The sequence below is a fragment of the Physeter macrocephalus genome, chromosome 2 (genome assembly GCF_002837175.3).
Source record: "Physeter macrocephalus isolate SW-GA chromosome 2, ASM283717v5, whole genome shotgun sequence".
NCBI classification, from domain to species: Eukaryota; Metazoa; Chordata; class Mammalia; order Artiodactyla; family Physeteridae; genus Physeter; species Physeter macrocephalus.
Genome location: NC_041215.1, coordinates 79,485,580 through 79,507,451, shown reverse-complemented (window position 1 = coordinate 79,507,451; position 21,872 = coordinate 79,485,580). Strand labels below are relative to the sequence as shown.

The following is a 21,872-nucleotide window of genomic DNA, read 5'->3' as shown; positions in this document are numbered from 1 at the left end:
AGTACGCGGGCTTCTCACCGCTGCGGCCTCTCCCACTGTGGAGCACAGGCTCTGGACACGCAGGCCCAGCAGCCATGGCCCACGGGCCCAGCCGCTCCGCGGCATGTGGGATCCTCCTGGACCGGGGCACGAACCTACGTCCCCTGCATCGGCAGGCGGACTCCCAACCACTGCGCCACCAGGGAAGCCCCTTTGCTACCTTTTTTTTTTTTTTTTTTTTTTGGCGGTACGCGGGCCTCTCACTGTTGTGGCCTCTCCCGTTGCGGAGCACAAGCTCCAGACGCGCAGGCTCAGCAGCCATGGCTCACAGGCCTAGTGGCTCCGCGGCATGTGGATCTTCCTGGACCAGGGCACGAACCTGTGTCCCCTGCATCGGCAGGCAGACTGTCAACCACTGCACCACCAGGGAAGCCCCCCTTTGCTACTTTTTAATGTTACTTTTTAAAGTTACTTTTTAAAGTTACTTTTGTTGTTGTTGTTAAGTTATAGGAGTTCTTTATACATTCTAGATATTAACTCTTTATCAGACATGTGATTTGCAATTATTTTTTCCCATTCTATAGGTTACTTTTTACTCTGTTGTTTGTTTCTTTTGTTGTGCAGTTTTTAAGTTTGATGTAGTCTCATTTTTTTTCTAATTTTGCTTTTGTTGCTTGTCCTTTTGCTGTCATATCTCAGAGATAATTGCCAAATCCAGTGTTACAAAGTTTTTCCCCTACATTTCCTTCTGTGACTTTTATAGTTTTAGGCTCCACCTTTAGGTCTGTAATCCATTTTGAGTTAATTTTTTGTATGGTGTAAGGTAAGGGTCTTCATTCCTTTGTATGTGGCTGTCCAGTTTTCTCAGTGTCATTTATTGAAGAGACTGTCTTTTCCCCATTGTGTGGTCTTGATACCCTTGTCAAAGATTATCTGGCTGTATATGGGAGGATTTATTTCTGGGCTCTCTATTCTGTTCCACTGGTATATGGGTCTATCTTTATGTCAGTTCCACACTATTTGGATTACTGTAGTTTTATAATATTTTTGGTATCAGGAATCACGCAATAGACTTTTGGGAAGAACACTGTGGATGTGAAGTGCCTTTCTCATTGTGTCATATTGAGGGGCTATATGATAGCAACATGATTTGTCGCTGGTGATGTTAACCTTGATCACTTGGTTAAGGTGGTGTCTTCCAGATTTCTCCACTGTAATATTATCCTTTTTCTTTTCGATAGGCTCTTCCTTAGAAGCAAGTCACTAAGTCCAACCCATGCTCAAAGGGAGGGGAATTAAGCTCCACCTCCTGAAGGAATGAGTATCAAAGAATTTGTGGACATTTGTTAAAATCACCACAGTAATTAATTAATATGGGGGAAAGGTATTTTGAGGCTATTTAAATATTCTGTTTCTTCTTAAAGTTTCCCCAACTAAAACTTTTATCACTCCTTAGTGGATTTTGCCTGCAGCAATTATTAGTGTGGTGTTCTAATGGTGATATTCTACTTCCCTTATTCCTTTTACATTTATTATTTGGAATTCTTCTGTATGGAATGTTTTTCTTTTCCCATACAATTAGTTATTTATTCAATCATTTATATAGTTCTATTTAGACTCAGTGAAATTTTTTTTTTTTTTTTTTTTTTTTTTTGGTGGTATGCGGGCCTTCCTCCGCTGTGGCCCCTCCCGTTGCGGAGCACAGGCTCCGGACGCGCAGGCTCAGCGGCCATGGCTCACGGGCCCAGCCGCTCCGCGGCACGTGGGATCCTCCCAGACCGGGGCGCGAACCCGGTTCCCCCGCATCGGCAGGCGGACGCGCAACCACTGCGCCACCAGGGAAGCCCTAGACTCAGTGAAATTTTTATTCTTTGGGTTTTAATCCAGTATTATCAGTATTTATTTTGTTGCTCAAATTGTTCAGATTTGGTCATTGGGAGCTCCTTCAAGTTGTGTCTTATGTCCTTTTTACATGCCTCCATCTTTTTTTTCCATTCTTTTTGTTTTTCTCTTTCTTTTTTTTCCTGTCTTTTTTTTTTTTTTTTTCCTTTTTTCCTTTTCAAGCATTTCCTTACTCTCTGACACTGCAAGATATTTCAGGCTAATAGTGTATTTTTCGTGTCCCAGCCTTGTCTCCAGAGAGCCTTGGTTTCCTTTATCGAAGAATGGTATTTAGAAACTAAGATCTGGGCTCTAGATGTGATTCTACTGCTGGGGTGTTACTTCTTTTAAGCCCTCTCACCTGATAGAATTAGGAAAAATATGTGGTTATACTAAACCATGTATATACACATTGGTATTTATTCCTGTCATTTTTTTTTTCTGTATCTAGCAGATAAATACTTTTTAACAGTTTAGTTATATCTAAATTCAAAACATTTCGAAAGAACATTCTACTTTTTTCCATGCTTTTGGTTGTGTGTTGTATGAATGGTTAATTCAGAATGCTGGGGGAGTTTGCATTGGTATCCTGACTTCCCTATACATATTGTAATTTTGCGTAAGGTTTTAGATAAAACATATATTCAGTCAGATTTACTTATTACAGTAAAATATATAATTTCAAAAATAAAGTATTTAGGTCTTAAGTGGAGGGAGCATACATTAAGTCTAGCCACTCTTTTTTTTTTTTTGCGGTACACGGGCCTCTCACTGTTGTGGCCTCTCCCGCTGCGGAGCACAGGCTCCGGACGTGCAGGCTCAGCGGCCATGACTCACGGGCCTAGCTGCTCCACGACATGTGGGATCTTCCCAGACCCGGGCACGAACCAGTGTCCCCTGCATCGGCAGGCGGACTCTCAACCACTGCACCACCAGGGAAGCCCCACTCTTTTTTTTTTTAATGATATCATTGCTGAAATAATATTTATGTAAACCTGTTTTTGCATAAGAGAGATCCCTACAATTTTGAATCTTATACTTTCAAGCTTCAATAATAACCTTATAAGGGATCTGAATGTGTGTGTGTGTGTGTGTGTGTGTGTGTGTGTGTGTGTGTGTAAAATCCTCATTTCACAAAAAGCCTTATGGGCTTTACCACTCCAATTTAAGCCAAAACTTTAAAATTCTTTGCTTTTGCAAGGCTTTTCTTTAATAGATTTGAATAGATCACAATGTCTTAACTTGCCGCTAAAGGCTGTACTAATAATCCTTAGAAAATTTTCTTTTTCCTTCTTCCTTTTGAATTTTTTGTACTTACAAAGCTATTGGAAGGTACAGATGACTTGGACTTTATGAAATTTAAAATCATGTCCAAGATGAGGTGATCTGTGAAGATGGAGATGTCTTCCATGTTTAGTTTGACTGCATGTAAGAATTTTTTTAGCCTAAGAGATAATGGGACTTTCTTTTCTATATTTTTACTATATAATATGTTTTAAGGGATAAATTTTTTCTTTAGTTTTAAACATATTTTTGTTCAGGTAGGCAGTCAAAAATGCAGTACTTAATAAAACCAATAAATTTGAAAATAACTCCATGAACTCCTTATGGACTTTTTATATTGCAATTACTGTGACTGCGGTAATAGCAAAGAGCAGTTTTTTATCTACAGTATACAGAAATACAACTGCACTTTTTTTGTCCCCCAAGAAAGGCACAAATGTCTTGTAAGTGGATTAATTAATATATTTAAATTTTCCTTGAAATATTTTTATTGTACCATTATTTTGTAATATTTTTGTTGCAGGTATGCAATATTTTAGTTACATTTTATTTTTTTTTATTTTTTATTTTTATTTGTTGGCTGCACCGCTCAGCTTCTGGGACCTTAGTTCCCTGACCAGGGATTGAAATTGCGCCCTTGGCAGTGAAAGTGCGGAATTGTAACCACTGGACCTCCAGGGAATTCCCTTTACTTACATTTTCAGTAAATAAGAACTTGTGGATTGTTCTGGCAATCTAAGTATCATTTTTTATTTTTTATTTTTTTTGTAGGGAGGGGAATAAGGTATGGAGCATATTACTCTCCAGTTCATTTACTTCAGTACACTTTTGTAATTCTCCCTTTTGGGAGTAATATCCTGAGGGGAAAACTGGTCGTGTTCTTGAGGTCCATCCTCCAAGTCTTCTCCTAATTCTTTGCTGGGTTCCCTGTACTCCAGCATCAGCTTACATGAGTATAAAGCCTGGATTCTTGGCCGCCTTACTTTGCCTAGAATGGGCAAATGTCCCATTTCCAGATTCTTAGCCCCTTCAAACAGATACTTTCTGTATTCTGCATTTAAATGGCTTTTCTAGTTCTGGGTGAGAGTTCTAGTCTGCTGTTAGCTTTTGCATCTCACCCAGAAGCAGAATTTCCTCCCTCCACCAGTTGACTTGTTAGAGAAATCTGGATGTTTGTCTTACAGAATTTTCCAAAGTCCAAATTTTCTTAATTGCATCTATGTGGTGTCGTTTAATATGTTCTCCTGTCCTCTGTATTTTCTGTTAGGTGATAGTAATATCTAAAGGCTTGATCAGGTAAGTTTCAGATAATTTTTGATCATATAATTTTTTATGTTAGGAATACTTGAAAGATGGTGTACATAATTGTTAGGAGGTACTTTTGTGGGGGGGAGACAGTTAATGATCACTGGTGATAATTACCCAATTCATTAGTTCCTTAGTGGTTGCAAAATGGTGGTATTTTAAGTTTTTTATTCTTTTTTCATTTATTGGCTGGAATATGTCTATAAAAGAATCTTTTCTTCATCAACTCTTTGTTACTCTAAAAGTGCAGTTTATATAGGAAAGACACAATGAATGTTTTACTCAATGGTTATCAGAAGAATCAGTCAATCACCAGCATCATTAAAAGGTAGCCAGAGAGGGTTTTTTTTTTTTTTCTTTTTTTTGATTTTGTCTTGTTGAGGATTATTAACAACTCATGGATATGAAGTTATTTGATTTGTTATAGTCCATTGTAACTATCCTTAAAGATGCTCAGATTGACCCATCTTTGGCCTGTGGGCCTATTCAGATTGGCTCCAGAGTGCTTTTGATAGGACTCTATGGCCTTCAGTAGGTTCCTTGTTTTCCCTTGGGGAAAAATTGTTTGAGATTCATCTTGTATACTTCTGGTCTCAGACCTGGAACTAGTAATTTCTCCAAGAAGTCCTTGTTATTTTTAATGGACATGGCATTTGGCATTTAAAGATCATAATTTTAATGTGAGTTTTCTTTTTAAAAATTATCTGCCTTATTTTATATATTAATTTTTTAAAATTGTATTAATCTTCAGTGTCTTTCTTGAAATAGATGGACTATAACTTGATAAATATACAGACTATTTTAAATTAAGTACTATGACATTTATCTTAACAGGATTGAAAAGAAAAGCTATCTCTATAGGAACTAGTAATTTCCTCTTAATTATCATTCCTAGAGTTCTGGGATTGTTACCAGGCTCTTAGAGGTTACCAATATAAATTCTACAACAGTCAATATTATTCAGTGAGTTGTTAGCTGAGTTAAAATACTGGGGCCTACACCAAATCTGGAAAGAGGCCTGGTAGTGCATGCCTTTAAATTTTCAGCTGAGTCTGTTATAGGCAAGCATTTGAAAGCTACTGATTTGACCATTGGTACTCTAAGTAACCAGTAATAATTTAAGTGGCTGTTTTTGGAAACTTTTCTACTTTAATCCTAAGTATTTAGTCTGAATGTGATATAAGAGCAATATCTTAAAGACTTATGGGCAGGTTCAAGTTAATATATTGTTGCCAAACCATCCTTCCCACCAGTAGTATTTAGATAAGCCTCCTTTGTTGCCTTTTGTTCTATTTTATTTTATTTTATTTTATTTTTAGAGGGTGTCTTGGAGATGGCTTTTTTTTAAAAATTTTTATTTTTGGCTGCGTTGGGTCTTAGTTGTGGTGCACAGGCTTTTCGTTGTAGTGCGCGGGCTTCTCTCTAGTTGTGGCGTGTGGGTTTTCTCTTCTCTAGTTGTGGTGCACTGGCTCCGGGGTGTGTGGGCTCTGTAGTTGTGGTGTGCGGGTTCCAGAGCACGTGGGCTCTGTAGTTTGCCGCTTGCGGGTTCTAGTTGAGGCGTGCGAACTCAGTAGTTGTGGCGTGCCGGCTTAGTTGCCCTGTGGCATGTGGGATCTTAGTTCCCTGACCAGGGATTGAACCCGCATCCCCTGCATTGTAAGGTGGATTCTTTACTACTGGACCACCAGGGAAGTCCCTGTTCATTACTCTTTTAAAAGGGTCTCAGAGTTTAAAAAAAAAAAAAAAGAGGCTGGTTCTCTGATTTAATATTCAGTCAGATGAACTAACTGTAGGAAGTATAAACTTCTGATGAATATAGGGTTAGATCTCATCTGATAGACATTTTTACCTTAAAAAGTGTTTGGAAAAGAGAGAATAGTAATACGAGTTGGCATTCTCTGAGTGTGTATTATCTGATAAGAATCAGATAACAGAAAATTAGTGAACAGTTTTTTCATTTTTAATAGCTTCTTCTTGATTAAAGTTATACCTTGGAAAAAATTCACATTTTGACTTTCACAATCCACGATTCACAGTTCTAGATTACCAGTAATCCTTACGCACTAACAATTAGAAGAGAGTCTGAGCTCCAAACTCCCATTTCCTATTAGACAATTAGCCAATGCTTGGGAAGTAATTGACCTAACTCAATACACACCTCTCTACATTTATGCCAGAGAAGATTATACTAGATATAGGTGAAATGATACTGGTATTCCAGGTACTTCAGGAGTAAAATAGATTTTGCGGTGTGTTGTGAGACTAGTTATCATTTATAACAAAGATTCTTTGGGGAGATGCTTTTCATGTTCCAAATAGACTGAGAGAGAAGCATAACCTAATTGTAAATCATGAGCTGCATTGTTGTAAATTTCATTCATTTCTGTTAGTAAAGATGTATTCCCCGCCCTACCCCCAACCCCGCGTTCCCAGATTGGTTTTATAATCCTTATGGATTTTATTTGAGCATTGAAATTAGAGTGAGATAAATTTTTCTCAGTGTTAGCCTAAGAATTGATTGAAATAGTTTTTATTCATTTTAGGAAATCTACTTTCTTCAATGTATTAACCAATAGTCAAGCTTCAGCAGAAAACTTCCCATTCTGCACTATTGATCCTAATGAGAGCAGAGTACCTGTGCCAGATGAAAGGTTTGACTTTCTTTGCCAGTACCACAAACCAGCAAGGTAAGAAAAATCTTTATGCCATTGTTCATGTGGTGGCCCTGTATAGATTGAGTAAATATATATGTGATATATTTAAAATTATGTAGAAGGGTTGTGTTGTTTTTTTCAAAATTGATGTAGCATTATTGTTTTGGGTGATTATGAAAGTAACCTAGAACCTGGAGAAGGGTGTGGAAGGATACATCCATTGTTAACATTGAAGTTATTTTTTTCTGGGGAGTGTGAAGTAGAGGGAGTAATTAGTCTGTATTATGTGATTCCATTCATGTAAGTGTGTATTCATAGGAAAACGTATGAACTGAAGATCACAAACTCATTGATGGTTATCTCTGGGGAATGGAATTTTTAGGTCATTTTTTTCTTTATTTCTTGTAGTTCTCTCTGTTTGAAGTTTTTATAACAGCATGTATTATATCTTTAATTAGAAAAAGTAAGATAATACAGTTTTATTGCAGGAAGTTCAGACAATATGAAAATGTATAAAGAGAGGAGTAAAAATCACCTATACTTCTACCTTGATATAATAGATATAAATACTTTTGAGGTAGATCCTTCCATACTTTTGATATTTTTTTACTTGGGGTATCATTAATATTTTTCTAGATTAAAAAGTACAGATTTAAATAAATAATAATTTCTAATATAATGATAATGTTTAGTACTATGTTATATGAATGTACACAGTTTATTTACCATTTCCCTATTACTGAGAATTTAGTTTGCTTTTAGTTTTTCACTATTTTGAATGTGGTGATAAATCCCAAATTCTTGTCTCCAGCCCTGAACTCTGTTGAACTCCAGATGTATATCTAACTGCCTGCTTGACGCTGACACTTAGATGACTAAACAGGTGCCTCCAACTTTACATGTCCTAAATGGACTTCTTGATTTCACCCTGCCTGTGTCAAATTTGTTCTTCCTCAAGACGTTTATAATTCAATAAATAGTACTATTATTTCTTCAGTTGCTTAAGTTAAAGCCCAAGATCTATCCTTGATTCTTTCCTCACCCCTACATCCAATCTATCAGCAATTCCTATGAGTTCTAACTACAGAATATATACCAAATTTATTTACTTCTCTTACTTTCATCCTCTAGTTTTAGCATCTGTTGATTTTTTGATGAATTAATTATTACTGTGATGATTGTCACATGATGATTTTGTAATTCCACCATTTCTTCTTCATTTATTAGTTGACATTCTGCTGTAAGAAGAGCTTTCTTGTTTTCATTTATTCATTCATATATTTATTCATATCAGTGTTACTCACTTGGTTATAATATGTCACAGTCATTGGATATAGCTCAAATTATATCCCTCAAATTGGTTCCTCAAGCTGACTTCTGAATCCTTTTTAAAAACTTTTTATTTTTAAATGATTTCAATTTTATATAAAAGCTGCAAAATTATATGTAGAATGTTTGTATGCCTTTCACTCAGATTTCTCTGAACCTTTGAAAATAACTTGCAGACATGATGCCACATTGCACTTTAATTCTTCAGTTTGTATTTGCTAAGTATAGACACTCGCCTACATAACCACAGTAAACCATCATAATCAGGACATTGCCAGTGATCTAATATTATCATCTAATTCACAGATTCCATTTAGATTTCTCCAGTTGTCCCCATAATGTGCTTATTTGCTCAATCCCTTTATCTGTTGCAAATCTCTTGAACCCACCAGGTTGTTGCCCAATTTGGACACTCTCCTGGCTTGGGCCCTGCCTATTGCTGGGCTGCTCTCCTGCCCAGATGCCTTCCTTGTCCAGGCCCCAGCTACTATTGTGCTGCCTTCTCTGCCCACTCTGACTCTCTCCTTGTGTGAGCCTTTGCCACTGAGGGGCTGTGTGGTCATGTGACATTGCTGAAATTTTCCAGAGACATGAAGAGAACAACAACAATAATAAAGCTCTTGGAGGGACTTCCCTGGTGGCGCAGTGGTTAAGACTCCGAGCTCCCAATGCAGGGGGCCTGGGTTTGCTCCCTGGTCAGGGAACTAGATCCCACATGCATGCCGCAACTAAGAGTTCTCATGCCACAATTAAGGAGCCTGCCTACTGCAACTAAGGAGCCCGCCTACCGCAACTATGGGACACACATGCCGCAACTAAGGAGCAGGCGAGCCGCAACTAAGGAGCCCATGAGCTGCAGCTAAGGAGCCCGCCTGCCACAACTAAGACCCAATGCAACCAAATAAATAAATAAATAAAAGAAATGTCATGTTATTAAAAAAAAAAAAATAATAAAGCTCATGGACTTCAAATTTATTGAAATTTTAGGCAGTGAGGGAATTAATTTCTCAAAATTTCTCTTGCTTTACTGGTAAACATTGATTAAACGCCTTTATGGAAATACAAAAGTTGAATGGGAACCCATCTTCATTTTTTCCATAACTTAATTTTGGCCTCTTTGTGGTCAAGCAAATAGGAAGAATTGACAGTAATTCATAGTTTTTCTTCTTGCTACCCCAAACTTATTTGTTATATTGCAAGTTTCCAGGTTTTTTGTTTGTTTTTTTGACGGAAGAAAAATCCTCCTCATCATATTCATTTGTTTCTATTGAAGAAACTTATAAATGTTTTTGGTGTTCTGTGTTCATTATATCATAGTGATTTTAAAAGATTTTTAACGTTATCATTTTAATTTCAAGAAAGTTTCATAAGGTCTAAAAAAAAGTAGTCTTAAAATCATTGGTACAGAATATAAAAAAATCTTTGAATTAGGGCTCAAGTTTTTATTTTTTGAGATACGATATTAATGGTTTAAACCTTTATCCGGGCCTTAAATCAAGAATCAGAATTAAGAAACTCATTTTCATTAGAAAACAGAATCTCAGAGCTATAGATTGTCCTGTCTGGTTTCCTTGTAAAAGGAAACGGAAGCCCAGAAAGGTGAAATGATTTGCTCAAGGTCACACAGATAGTTAATGCCAGCTAGGGCTAGAACCCAAGCCTTCTTACTTCAACTTCAGGGCCTTTCCTCTCATATCTATGCTACTGTACTTTATATTTATCATATGGGTGATATGTTTTAGTTGTTAGAAGTTATATTATTTAGGTGAGTTTGGTTGCACCTAACATATGGACTTAAAAATTGATTTATTGAGTTAGTAACAGGTAGCATGGTATTTTGTGTTGGTTTCGGCACCTCAGTTGTGTCATCAAGGACCTGGCTTTGTTCCGCTCTCCATTTTACTTACTTTATCAGCTTGATCATAAGATCGCCTTCCCCTTTGGTCATCTCAAATGACCAGATCATTTGGAACTCTCAAATCTTGGAACTGTATACTTTCTCATCCATGTTCAGAGTGAAGGAAGAGGGGTTTGCTTCTAGAAGCCCTGTCAGAGGACTGATGATCTTCTATTCAAGAATCCTCTTAACCCTCTCTGGCAAATCTCTCCTTAAGTCTTTCTAGGCAAATGGGGCAAGGCAGAGGTCCTAGAATCGTTAATTGTGCCTAGGGGATGAGATTAAGATGCTTAGTATAGGCCCAAGCTACGTGCCCTCTTCTAGGGTTACATGTAGAGCCAGCTTTTTCAAAGCTCCAGGCTACACTGGGGAGGTATGGCTAGCCAAATGACAGTCAATATAGTCATCAAGAGAAGGGGCAAAGGATGCTAGAGAGTCAACCACAGTAGTCACCAAAAACTTAACCCCATCTTATGTATGTTTTCTGTGGATTTGCTGGTACCAGTTATGAAGTAATTTCTATTTGTATAAAAATTTCTTATAGAAAAATTATTTTAAAAGGACTCATTTTCCCTGCAGATAATAGGAAAGCATTTTGTGGAACTTTTATGTTGTATTTTATCATGTAATAAAATTGACATTCTGAAAAATGAATACTCTAAAATTGACAAAGGATACATAAATGCATATACCGTACACCTTTGTCATATGACATTGAAAGTAGCTTTATTTACTCATATGCTTTAACCTCCATTTCTACATGGCTGACTGGTTTTCTTGTTTTCTAATTTGTGTTAACTGTTACTTTACTGTGTCTAATTCTGTTGCTGTTGTTAACAACTATGTTATTACTATGCTGACAATTGGTTCACATCATTACATGCATTTTGGGGCTATAAAACCTATATGGTGATTAAATGCAAACCCAGATATCCTATATTTGAATAGCAGTTTTGTCACTATTAGCTGAGTGATCCTGTGTACAATAGATTTCTTAACTCCTCTGTGGCTTAATTTCCTCATCTGTAAAGTGGGTTTAATAAATAACACCCATCTTATAGAGTAACTTTGAACTTTGGAATGATAATACATGTAAAGCACTTAGTCCAGTTCCTGGCACAAAGTATCTGTTGAGTACGTTGGCTCATTCTATGATGATTACCTTGACTTGTATCAGTATACTCTTTAAATGTTCTCTGCTTTTGTGTATGTGTGCATGTGCCAGTATAATAAAATTAATAATGTGAGTTTTAGTTTTTAGAGTAACAATAAAAACATCTGTTCTGCTTTAAAATGTTTTCCCTTCATTTTCCTAGGTAAGAAAGTCCTAATGTTTTAAAAGATTATTTCTTGTTTAAATTTTTTTTATTCATTTGAGAGTCTAATAAACATTGTTCTAGAAAGGAAAGAATTAATTCATGTAACATGTTTGGGAAAGCCATTTGGTTAATAAACAGGTTCTTAGTACTATTTTATATTAAAATCATCTTTTGTTTTTCAGCAAAATTCCTGCTTTTCTAAATGTAGTGGATATTGCTGGCCTTGTGAAAGGAGCTCACAATGGGCAAGGCCTGGGAAATGCCTTTTTATCTCATATTAGTGCCTGTGATGGAATCTTTCATCTAACACGTAAGTACAGTTGTTTATTTAATTGATTGTTTTCATTATGATCCGTGTTTTCTTTCCATTGTGCAAATAAAATTAGTAAATAATTAATAAAATAAGATTTGCTTAGCTTCACAAGGTGAATTGTGGATTTGTCTGTTGATTGTGACTTAATGTGATTAAGTATCATCTCCATATGAGAAGGCTTATTCCATAGTAAGTATATGCTGTGTTGCTGTCATTTTCTAATTGAATTTTATCCCATTCTGGATTAGACCCATTGCAAAGTGTTTTTATGCAGAAGTAATTTTGTTGATTGTAAAGGCATTTTGAAATTTTCTTAACTTGTGGAATTTGTCTGCATTTTTTTTTCCATGTGTTGAAAAGGCAGAATTGATAGAGGAGGGGATTCCATTATTTCAGAGCAGAGAAAATCAGGTTATTTACTAGAGATGAAAGGATTAAGGAGAGACTATAGATCAGCTATTCCTTGATGGAGAGAGGGATATAAAGCAAAGAGAGAAAATAAGTAGAACTATATGTTGGTTTGTGTTCTTTTGACTATAGAAGTGAGCCAAGAACATAGTAATTCTCTGACAAAATAGAAAGTTTTAGGTTAAGGCTCAGGTCAAGACTGTACTTTATGGTAATGATATTAATAATATTATAATGAGCAAACAAAGGAAACATAAATTAGAGGTGGGGTCTGGTTCAGTGCTTTTGTTTGTTACTGGCCCTTGACAGATAACTATAAGCAATTGAGAATGAGCATTTAGAAAATTTGAGTAATTTTTTGGTCATTTGAATTTAATTAAAATATTGTGCTAGTATTTATGTATGTCTTTTAAAAAATTCATTTGCCTAGTAATTCATTTTTATTGTATTTTACAAAAGCCCGTAACAGATAGTTTGAGAAGCACTGGTCTGGGTAGCTTTACTTGGATGAAGGTTTGGAGACACCTTCTGGAAGGGTTTGGGATGTAGGCAAAGAATAAGGTTATATGTTTGTGTGTGGGGGGTTTCAGTTATGTTGAGTAGTGTTACCTTATGTCTGTACATTGGCGGGAGCCTCTGTTTTCCTGACAGTTTGTTTTTTCAGTGGTTCTGGTGACTGATGTGAGAGTTTCAAAGAGAGGGTAGAATCAAGTGTGACAACTGGGTTTCGGAATGGGCCAGTTGAATGACTCTTGATGCTACTCACTGAGATGTTAAATACAGAAGGAGCCGCAAGTCTTGGGAGAGAGTCAAAGAGTTCAGTTTGGGACAGTTTTTTGAATGTGTACCTGGGACATCCAGATAGGGATGTCTTTAAGGAAGTAGTATTGATAGGGCAGATATGACAGGAGGATGGGGGCAAGAGAACTGAAGGTTGGGGTGTGAGTGATTGAACTGATGAGTGGGATAGAGCTTACCATAGGGTAGCAGTGAAGGTAGGAAAGGACTGAAAAGTGGAAGGATCTATTTCCTGCTGAGGTTCAGGAACAGGTATGTTGGCTGTAAGCGGGTGTGTGGTTGAGAGGGATATTTGACTTAAAATTTTCAGAGCTGGAGCAGTTTTGGTTGATGATAAGTTCCTGAGAATAGCCTGAAACCATTAATATATGTAATAAAGTCTTTGGTTTTGTTGTCTCTTGTATAATATTCATTTGATATGTTTTTCTAACCTTTAGGGGAAAAATGAATTTGGTTAGGAGCATACATACTTTATTGTATTCCATTCAGGCTAAAGATATTGTTAAGAAAGGGAAAAAATCCAATTAAACTAGGTAACATGCTTTCTTATAGTGATTGATTTCAAATATGTTAAACTGTGAAAATATGCACCTTAGAATTGATGAAATACAGTATATATTATTGTATAGTGCACAGAATACAGAATGATACATTTATAACAAGAATTTTTTAAAAACCTTTGTAGAATTACAGGCAATAAAAAAGACTTGAAGGGAATAAAAGGATAGAGTGATTACTTTGAAGCTATGAAAAGTGAGAATTCTTTAATTCCAAATTATGGTGTATTTTCATCTTCAACAGGTTATTAAATATGAGTGTGAAATAAAATTTTATCTTTACTATTACTCTTTATAAAGGTTATTTTCTTCAGATGTCTTAAAGTCACCAGAAATACAGTTCGTTTGTTTATTTAATATTCATTAATTAAATAGTAAATGTTTTCTGTTCTGGGTGCTGGAAATATATAGTGGGTAGCAGAATCTAATACATTTTCTGGTTTTATGAAGCTTCTAGTCTAGTGGTGGAAACAGATATTGATTAATTATGTTAATAAATGTGTAATTACATTATTGTATTTAGACTTAAAGAAAGATTACTTGTGAATTGTTTACTTATTTCCTTATTAGCATGTTTGAAACTTGTTTTATTTCTTTACTTCATTTTAATTTTGGTGTGAAAAATCCACTTTTTATGTTAATATCTTTTAGTTTCTCTATTTTTAAAAATTAATTAATTTACTTTTGGCTACATTAGGTCTTTGTTGCTGCGTGCGGGCTTTCTCTAGGTGCAGCAAGTGGGGGCTACTCTTTGTTGTGGTGTGAGGGCTTCTCATTGCAGTGGCTTCTCTTGTTGCGGAGCACGGGCTCTAGGCATGCAGGCTTCAGTAGTTGTGGCGCGTGGGCTCGCTAGTTGTGGTTCGCAGGCTCTAGAGCACAGGCTCAGTAGTTGTGGCGCACAGGCTTAGTTGCTCCATGGCATGTGGGATCTTCCCGGACCAGGGATCGAACCTGTGTCCTCTGCATTGGCAGGCGGATTCTTAACCACTGTGCCACCAGGGAAGTCATCTATTTTTGTTTTACACAGTTGGTTTAAACTACTAAGGAAAGGGACAGTGTAGGATGATATGTATTAATGTGTTCAGGGCACTTTAAAACTTTTCATTAGAACTTCTGAAAACGGAGAGAAAAAATTTTTAATGGTAAGTTGTAGTTATTACTGAGTTTTAATTTATTAATGCTATGTTTCTCTCCGTTAGATTCTTAAAGGTTAATTTTCCCCTCACCTTGTTTATTTCCCTTGGTTATTAGATGGATGTAAATATATACCTTGCATCAAGAATTTATACTTGTTTTAAATGTTAATAGTTATTTTGACAGGTTTGTTGGCTTTAAATCTTTTTTTTTTAACTTTTAAATCTAGTTATTTTAACAAGCACTTTTTAAAAAATTGAAGTATAGTTGACTTACAAAATATTAGTTTCAGGTGTACAATATAGTGATTCAATATTTTTATGTATTACACTTCATATAAAGATAGTATAAAATACTGACTATATTCCCTGTACTGTACATTGCATCCTTGTAACTTACTTATTTTATACCTAGTTGTTTGTACCTCTTAATGACTTTGAATCTTTAGACCACTCTGTTTTATTCATTTGACACATTATTTGTGGAGCTTCTCTTTTTAGTGTGCTAGATTCTAAGGGATATAATGGTGAGTAAAAAGAAAATGACCCTCCTTTATGGAGTTTACAGTCCAGTGGAGGAGACAGACATTGAATAAATGGTCACATAAACACTAGATGTCATTCTCCAATTGTGTACAGAAAACAGAGACAGTATGTGTGTGTGTGAGTGTGTGGTGTTACCTTGAGGAAGTGATGATTTTGCTGAGAGGTAAAGGTTGGGTGAGGGCTAATAAGTTAGTAGAAGGAGAAAAGGAGAGATTGATTATTCAGAGTAAATGGCTTGTTTCAAAGGCCCTAGCACAATGAAGGAATTGTCAGCGTGGATAGGATTAATAACAAGGAGTAGGAGTGACGGAAAAGATCCTGGGAGGTAGCTGGGGATTCACTATGTCCACTATATTAAGGATTTTCTTCTCTGATGACTTAAGTATAAAGTTTTGAATGGAGACTTGGGGCAGGGAGGCAGATTAAAGTGTTTACAGGAGTTACTCAGTTGAGTTGCATTTTTAATTTTTTTTTCATACTTTTGTTTTATTGTATTTTTAAAGTTTTTTTTAGGTCTCATTAAATTTCTTTTTTAAATTTTTTATTGAAATATAGTTGATTTATAATGCGTTAGTTTCACATGTACAGCACAGTGATTCAGTTATACATACATATATACATGTATGTATATATGTGTGTGTGTGTGTGTGTGTATATATACTTTTTTAGATTCTTTTCCCTTATAGGTTATTACAGAATATTGAGTATAGTTCCCTGTGCTATACAGTAGGTCCTTGTTGGTTATCTGTTTTATGTATATGTTAACCTCAAACTCCTAATTTATCCCTCTCCCCCCCACTTCCCCTTTGGTAATCATAAGTTTGTTTCCTATGTCTGTGGATCTTTTTTTTTTTTTCTTCAAGTTTCTGAAGACATTTATTTCCAACATAAAGACAACATTTAACAGTTTGAAAATTCTTGGTCTGAAATTCACATAACTATAGCTTTGGTCTCACAGTCCCTGGTTTTAGAAACTTTTTGCATTGCTCTGTTATCTGTGGGTCTACTTTTGTTTTGTAAGTAAGTTCATTTGTATTTTTTTTTAAGAGTCCACATATAAGCAGTATCATATGATATTTGTCTTTGTCTGGCTTAACTTCACCTAGTATGATAATCTCTAGGTCCATCCATGTTGGTTGCTGCAAATGGCAATATTCTTTTTTTTATGGCTGAGTAATATTCCATCGTGTGTGCGTGTGTGTGTGTGTGTGTACACACACACACACATATATACATACATACTATACACTACGTCTTCTTTATCCATTCATCTGTTGATGAACATTTAGGTTGTTTTCATGTCTTGGCTATTGTAAATAGTGCTGCAATGAACATCGGGGTGCATGTAGATTTTCAAATTATGTTTTTCTCTAGATATATGCCCAGGAGTGGGATCGCAGGTTCATATGGTAACTCTGCTTTTAGTTTTTTAAGGAACCTCCATACTGTTCTCCATAGTGGCTGTACCAGTTTACATTTCCACCTGTAGTGTAGGAGGGTTCCTTATTCTCCACACCCTCTCTAGCATTTATTATTTGTAGACTTTTTGCGGATGGCCATTCTGACCAGAATGGGGTGATACCTCGTTGTAGTTGTGATTTGCATTTCTCAAATAATTAGCGATGTTGAGCATTTTTTCATGTGCCTGCAGTTATTTATCTGAGGTATATATTCTTTTCTTTGGTCTAAGTGCCAAACTGTTTTTGAATGTTGATGATGTTCTAAATAATCATCTTCCTACTTAATTATTCCCCCTTTCCCAAACTATTTTGAATGTTTGAAATTCTGCAGAAATTATTTCTTGATCCTGATGTGTTACTCTTCAGCTGACTGCTTTTCAGGTTTCTTGAACCATACAGAACATTTTTTTAATGGTTTGCATGATTTAAAAAACTAAAAACTTTTAAAAAGTGGGAATATCTCCGTGCTTTTGCCATATGGCACCTATGATTTTGGATAAACAACTCTGACTAGCTATGGATATGTTTATACATTGCTAGTTATATGATTAACTATAGAACAGAAATTCTTTATGAATTCATAATTTTCCTTTTTTTTTTGCTTTTGGTTTTCCTTACTTGGTCATGTTGTTGAGAAAGAAAAATAAGTTTCCAGTGTTTGGGAAAAAATAAATAGAAATTAACATTCTAAAAATTACTTAATGGATTAACTGCTTTTGAAAACAAAACAGATACCTGTTATACTTAGTATATATCACTTTTATGGAAAATTTTGTTATGAAGATTTTGTTTTAAAAAGCTAAATACCATGTTTGTTTATTTTAAAAGTTTTTTGAAGCAGACTATCCACATTTCCTTAATAGATTAGTTATTCATATAAGCTGAGTTAGCTTTTTTATGAACCAAAAGAACTAGCCTTCATTCACTTTGAAGCAGAAATGCAGATGTATGACGTTCAAGATGTACTTTTCAAAGTGGTCTGTTAAAAATTAGTTACTGTTTAAATGACATTAAAGATAATAATGAAAGGGAAAAAAAATCAGGTTCATGTTAGCATAAAGCAACTATTTTATTTTTCTGCCATTTCAGTCTAGTGCCTAGAGTAAAGTGGAACGAATGTGGGTTTTAGAATCAAACCTGAGTGTGACTGTCAGTTCCTACTTTCTAGCTGTGTAACTATGAAAAAGTAACACTGTGTCTTTGAACCTCAGTTTTCTCATGTAAAATGGGGATTGTAATACTGTACTTAAAGAATTTTGGAGTTTAAATAAGCGATCATTCTGTGTCAGTGCATATAGACTGTTATTTTTAATGCTACTTCATTGTTTTTCTTGTGAACTTAGATTTTTAATTTCTACATTTTTAATTATAAATTTTTAAAAATTGTGGTAAAATGTTCATAACATAAAATTTGCCATTTTAACCATTTTTGAGTGTACAATTCAGTGATGTTAAGTACATTCACGTGTTGTGCACCCATCACCACCATCCATCTCCAGAACTTTTTCATTTTCCCAAACTGAAACTCTGTACCTATTAAACTGTAACTTCCAATTCCTTCTTCCCCCAGCCCCTGTCAGCCAGTGTTCTACTTTCTGTCTCTGAATTTGACTACTCTAGGTACCTCATATAAATGGAATCATAACAATATTTGTCCTTTTGTGACTGGCTTATTTCATGCTTCATTATTTTTTAAGTGCTGCACCATTGTCCACAGTATGAAAGTACCAGAGTTTATTGAATTAGTGCTTCCTATTTGTGGGCATTTATTTATTTATTTTCCCAGCTTTATTGAGATATAATTGATGTATAACGTTGTCAACGTGATGATTTGATATATGTATATATTGTGAAATGATTACCACAGTACGGTTAGTTAACACATCCATCACGTCACATAATTAACATTTTTTTGTGTGTGTTGAGAACATTTAAGATTATTCATTTAGCATCTTTCAAGCATGCAGTACAGTATTGTTAACTATAGTCACCATGCTTTACATTAGATACCAGAACTTAGTCATCTTGTGACTGGAAGTTTGTACCCTTTGACCAGCATCTCCCCATTTCCCCCACCCCAGCCCCTGGGGTCTACTCTCTGTAGCCACCAGTCTACTCTGTTTCTTTGAATTTGGCTTTTTTAGATTACACATGTAAGTGAGATCATACAATATTTGTCTTTCTTTGACTTATTTCACTTAGCATAATGTATGGGCATTATCATTTCTGACTTTTTTTTTTTAACAGAAAATGTTGCTAATGGAATTCTTATACAGGTTTTTTTGTTTGTTTTTGGTACATGTCTGGGTATTTCTCTAAGAGATGCCTAGAAGTGTAATTACTAGGCCAATGGGTATATACACTTAGGATTCTATCAGTTACATCCAAATTCTCCTCCTTTATCTCCAAGGGGATAATAGTGTTTTAAATTTTTTATTTTTTGAATAATTTTAGATAGGTCATATATTGGAATAGGTAAAACATTTACATGGTTCAAAAAGAAAATTGATATAACATTGGGATATACATTGAGAAATCTTGCTCCTACTCACATTCTGATTCCTCTGTCTTGCCTTTATAAGTGAGGCATTTATTAGTTTCTTGTGTTATTTTTTAGGGCAAGGCTTGGGGAAGTGTTTCTTTAGTGGGCCAGATAGTAAACATTTTGCTCTGTTGCATGTTGTTCTTTGTGTCTGTGTGTGTTTGCAGCACTTCAGAAAGTGTAAAAATCATTCTTAGTTCTAAGGTCATACAAAAATAGGGCACAAGCCTTATTTTGCTGATCTCTTTTCTAGAGTTTGTTCATACAATGCAGACACATGGGGATATATTATATGTGTCATCTTCATGAAAATACCTTTATCAGTCTTTTCCTTTGATTTCTTCTATTACCTTTATACTTAGAAAGTTCTTATCCTTCTCATAATCAGGTAAATATTCACAACTGTTTTCTTCTAGTTGATTTTCCATTATTTTTATTGAGATAGAAAACAGATACAGTAAATATAAAATGCACAAATCTGAAGTGCATAGCTGGATGCATTTGTACATGTATATACACTTGTGTAATGACCACATAGATCAAGATAGAGAACATTTCTGTCACCCTTCCCAGTCAGTTCCCCACTCAGGGTAATCACTGTTCTGACTTATATCATCATTGATAAGTTTTGCTTATTCTTGAACTTCTTATAAATGTAATCTCACATTCTATATTCTTTTGTGCCTTCCCCCTTTCTCTCGCCATAATGTCTGTGAGATTCATCCCTATCAGGTATATCGATATTGATAATTTGTAGTTTTGTTAAGTTAGAAATTTGGATTTTATCCACTTCATGGGTAATATGTAGGATTATGTCACTTAGTTAACAGAGTTGATGCTCTATCAACTATGTTTGAACACATTCTGAACAGATTTTAGTGGGAAGAAGTTTGGGGCCAAAAGAACTGCCAGGAGGTTTTTATAGTATTTCATGAAGGAAATAATGAGGACTGGATTTCAGAAAACTGTCAGTGGCAGTTGAAGGGAAAGCAAATTTGAGAGACTTTGTGAAGAAGGGATAGGCTTTTCTTACGTCTCCCATAAACAGAAGTCTCTTCAAATAAAACTGTTTGCCAAAGATTCAGTACAGAATAGGGAAACAGCGACAATATGGGAAACAAATTCTTTTAAAATTCATATACATGCAGTAACTTGTAACAGGTTTTCTATTTAGAAAAATGATTAATTTTTTCTCTAGGGTTTCGTGAGCCAGTATGACTTGTTTTAGAAGCAATGTAACTTCCTATTGTTAAATTTTTAAAGCTTTGAACATGACGAGGCTATTGATTTCACTGAATCCTTAGCTTTTTAAAGCTGGCATTAGAAGTTTTGAAGTGATTTTTCAATAGGAAGCTAAGGTGTTTGTGTGTTATCTGAAGGACAGCACCTTTGGCTCTATCGTTGCACCTACTGTCAAGCTGTTTATAGATAAAACTTGTTAGTTTCTCAGCAGCTACTTAGAGATTCGACCTTGTAGACTGGAAACAAGAGTTCTGTTTTCTGAGGTATGGGACAGTTTTGTTCCCAATTTAGAAACATATAGGAGGTCTAGATTTATAGAACTGTTAATTATAAAGTATGTAATCATTTATAGTTATAGGAAACAAAATTTCAAATACAATTTGATTATTTTCAGCTAAATTGGTATGTGTGTGCGTGTGCGTGTATTATGTTGGTAGTGATGATGGGAGGTTGGGGTATGTGGTGCCCTGTTCTTTCCAGAGTTCTGTTCTCCAGTTGCTTGTTAAAAGGATAAAATGTAGGGAACCTGGGATGACTATACAGCCAGGATGTTTTTAAACTACCTCTTCAGGGTATGAACAGGCAGTTATGGCATGGCAAGCACTTAGCTGTTATGGCATGGCAAGCACTTCAGCATTAACATTATTAGCCTGTCTGAATTGTTTTGGCATTTTATTTTGATTTCCAGAAGAAGGGAAGTGATTATTAAGTACCTAGTTTGAATTAGGTCGATTCTTTCTAATATATTATTCTATTTAATCTTAACAATTCTGCAGGATTGGTGTTATCCCAGCTGTACAGATGAGGATACTGAGAGAGAAAGGCTAAGTAGTTTTGCTAGGGTACATAGCTAGTATACTGCGCATAAGAGCCCATCCTTATTCTCTTCCTTTATTTGGCCAAGCGGCGTGGCTTGCGGGATCTTGGTTCCCCCACCAGAGATCGAACCCGGACCCAGCAGTGAAAGCGCCGAGTCCTAACCACTGGGCTGCCAGGGAACTCCTCCATCTTTCTTTTTTAAGTTCTTTTTTCTTTCCAGGTTTTCACCAAACCACACTGCTTTTGTACATTTTTAGATCTAAATGTTTAGGATCTATGGGACTTCCCTGGTTGTCTGGTGGTTAAGACTCTGCTTCCACTGCGAGGGGCGTGGGTTCGAATCCTAGTGGGGGATGTGAGATCCTGCATGCCGTGTGGTGTGGCCAAAAAAAAAAAAAAAAAAAAA

At 35.7% G+C, this 21,872-nt stretch overlaps 1 protein-coding gene across 1 annotated transcript in view; it reads left to right on the top strand.

Annotated features, from left to right (window-relative positions):
* The window catches only part of OLA1 (Obg like ATPase 1), a 192,556-nt gene that overhangs the window by 21,446 nt on the left and 149,238 nt on the right, over positions 1 to 21,872 (top strand). Inside the window, exons 3-4 of the mRNA XM_024122194.3 lie at positions 6,993 to 7,136; positions 11,831 to 11,958. Of these exons, the coding sequence (XP_023977962.1) occupies positions 6,993 to 7,136; positions 11,831 to 11,958 (272 nt within the window). The remainder of the gene's footprint in view (positions 1 to 6,992; positions 7,137 to 11,830; positions 11,959 to 21,872) is intronic.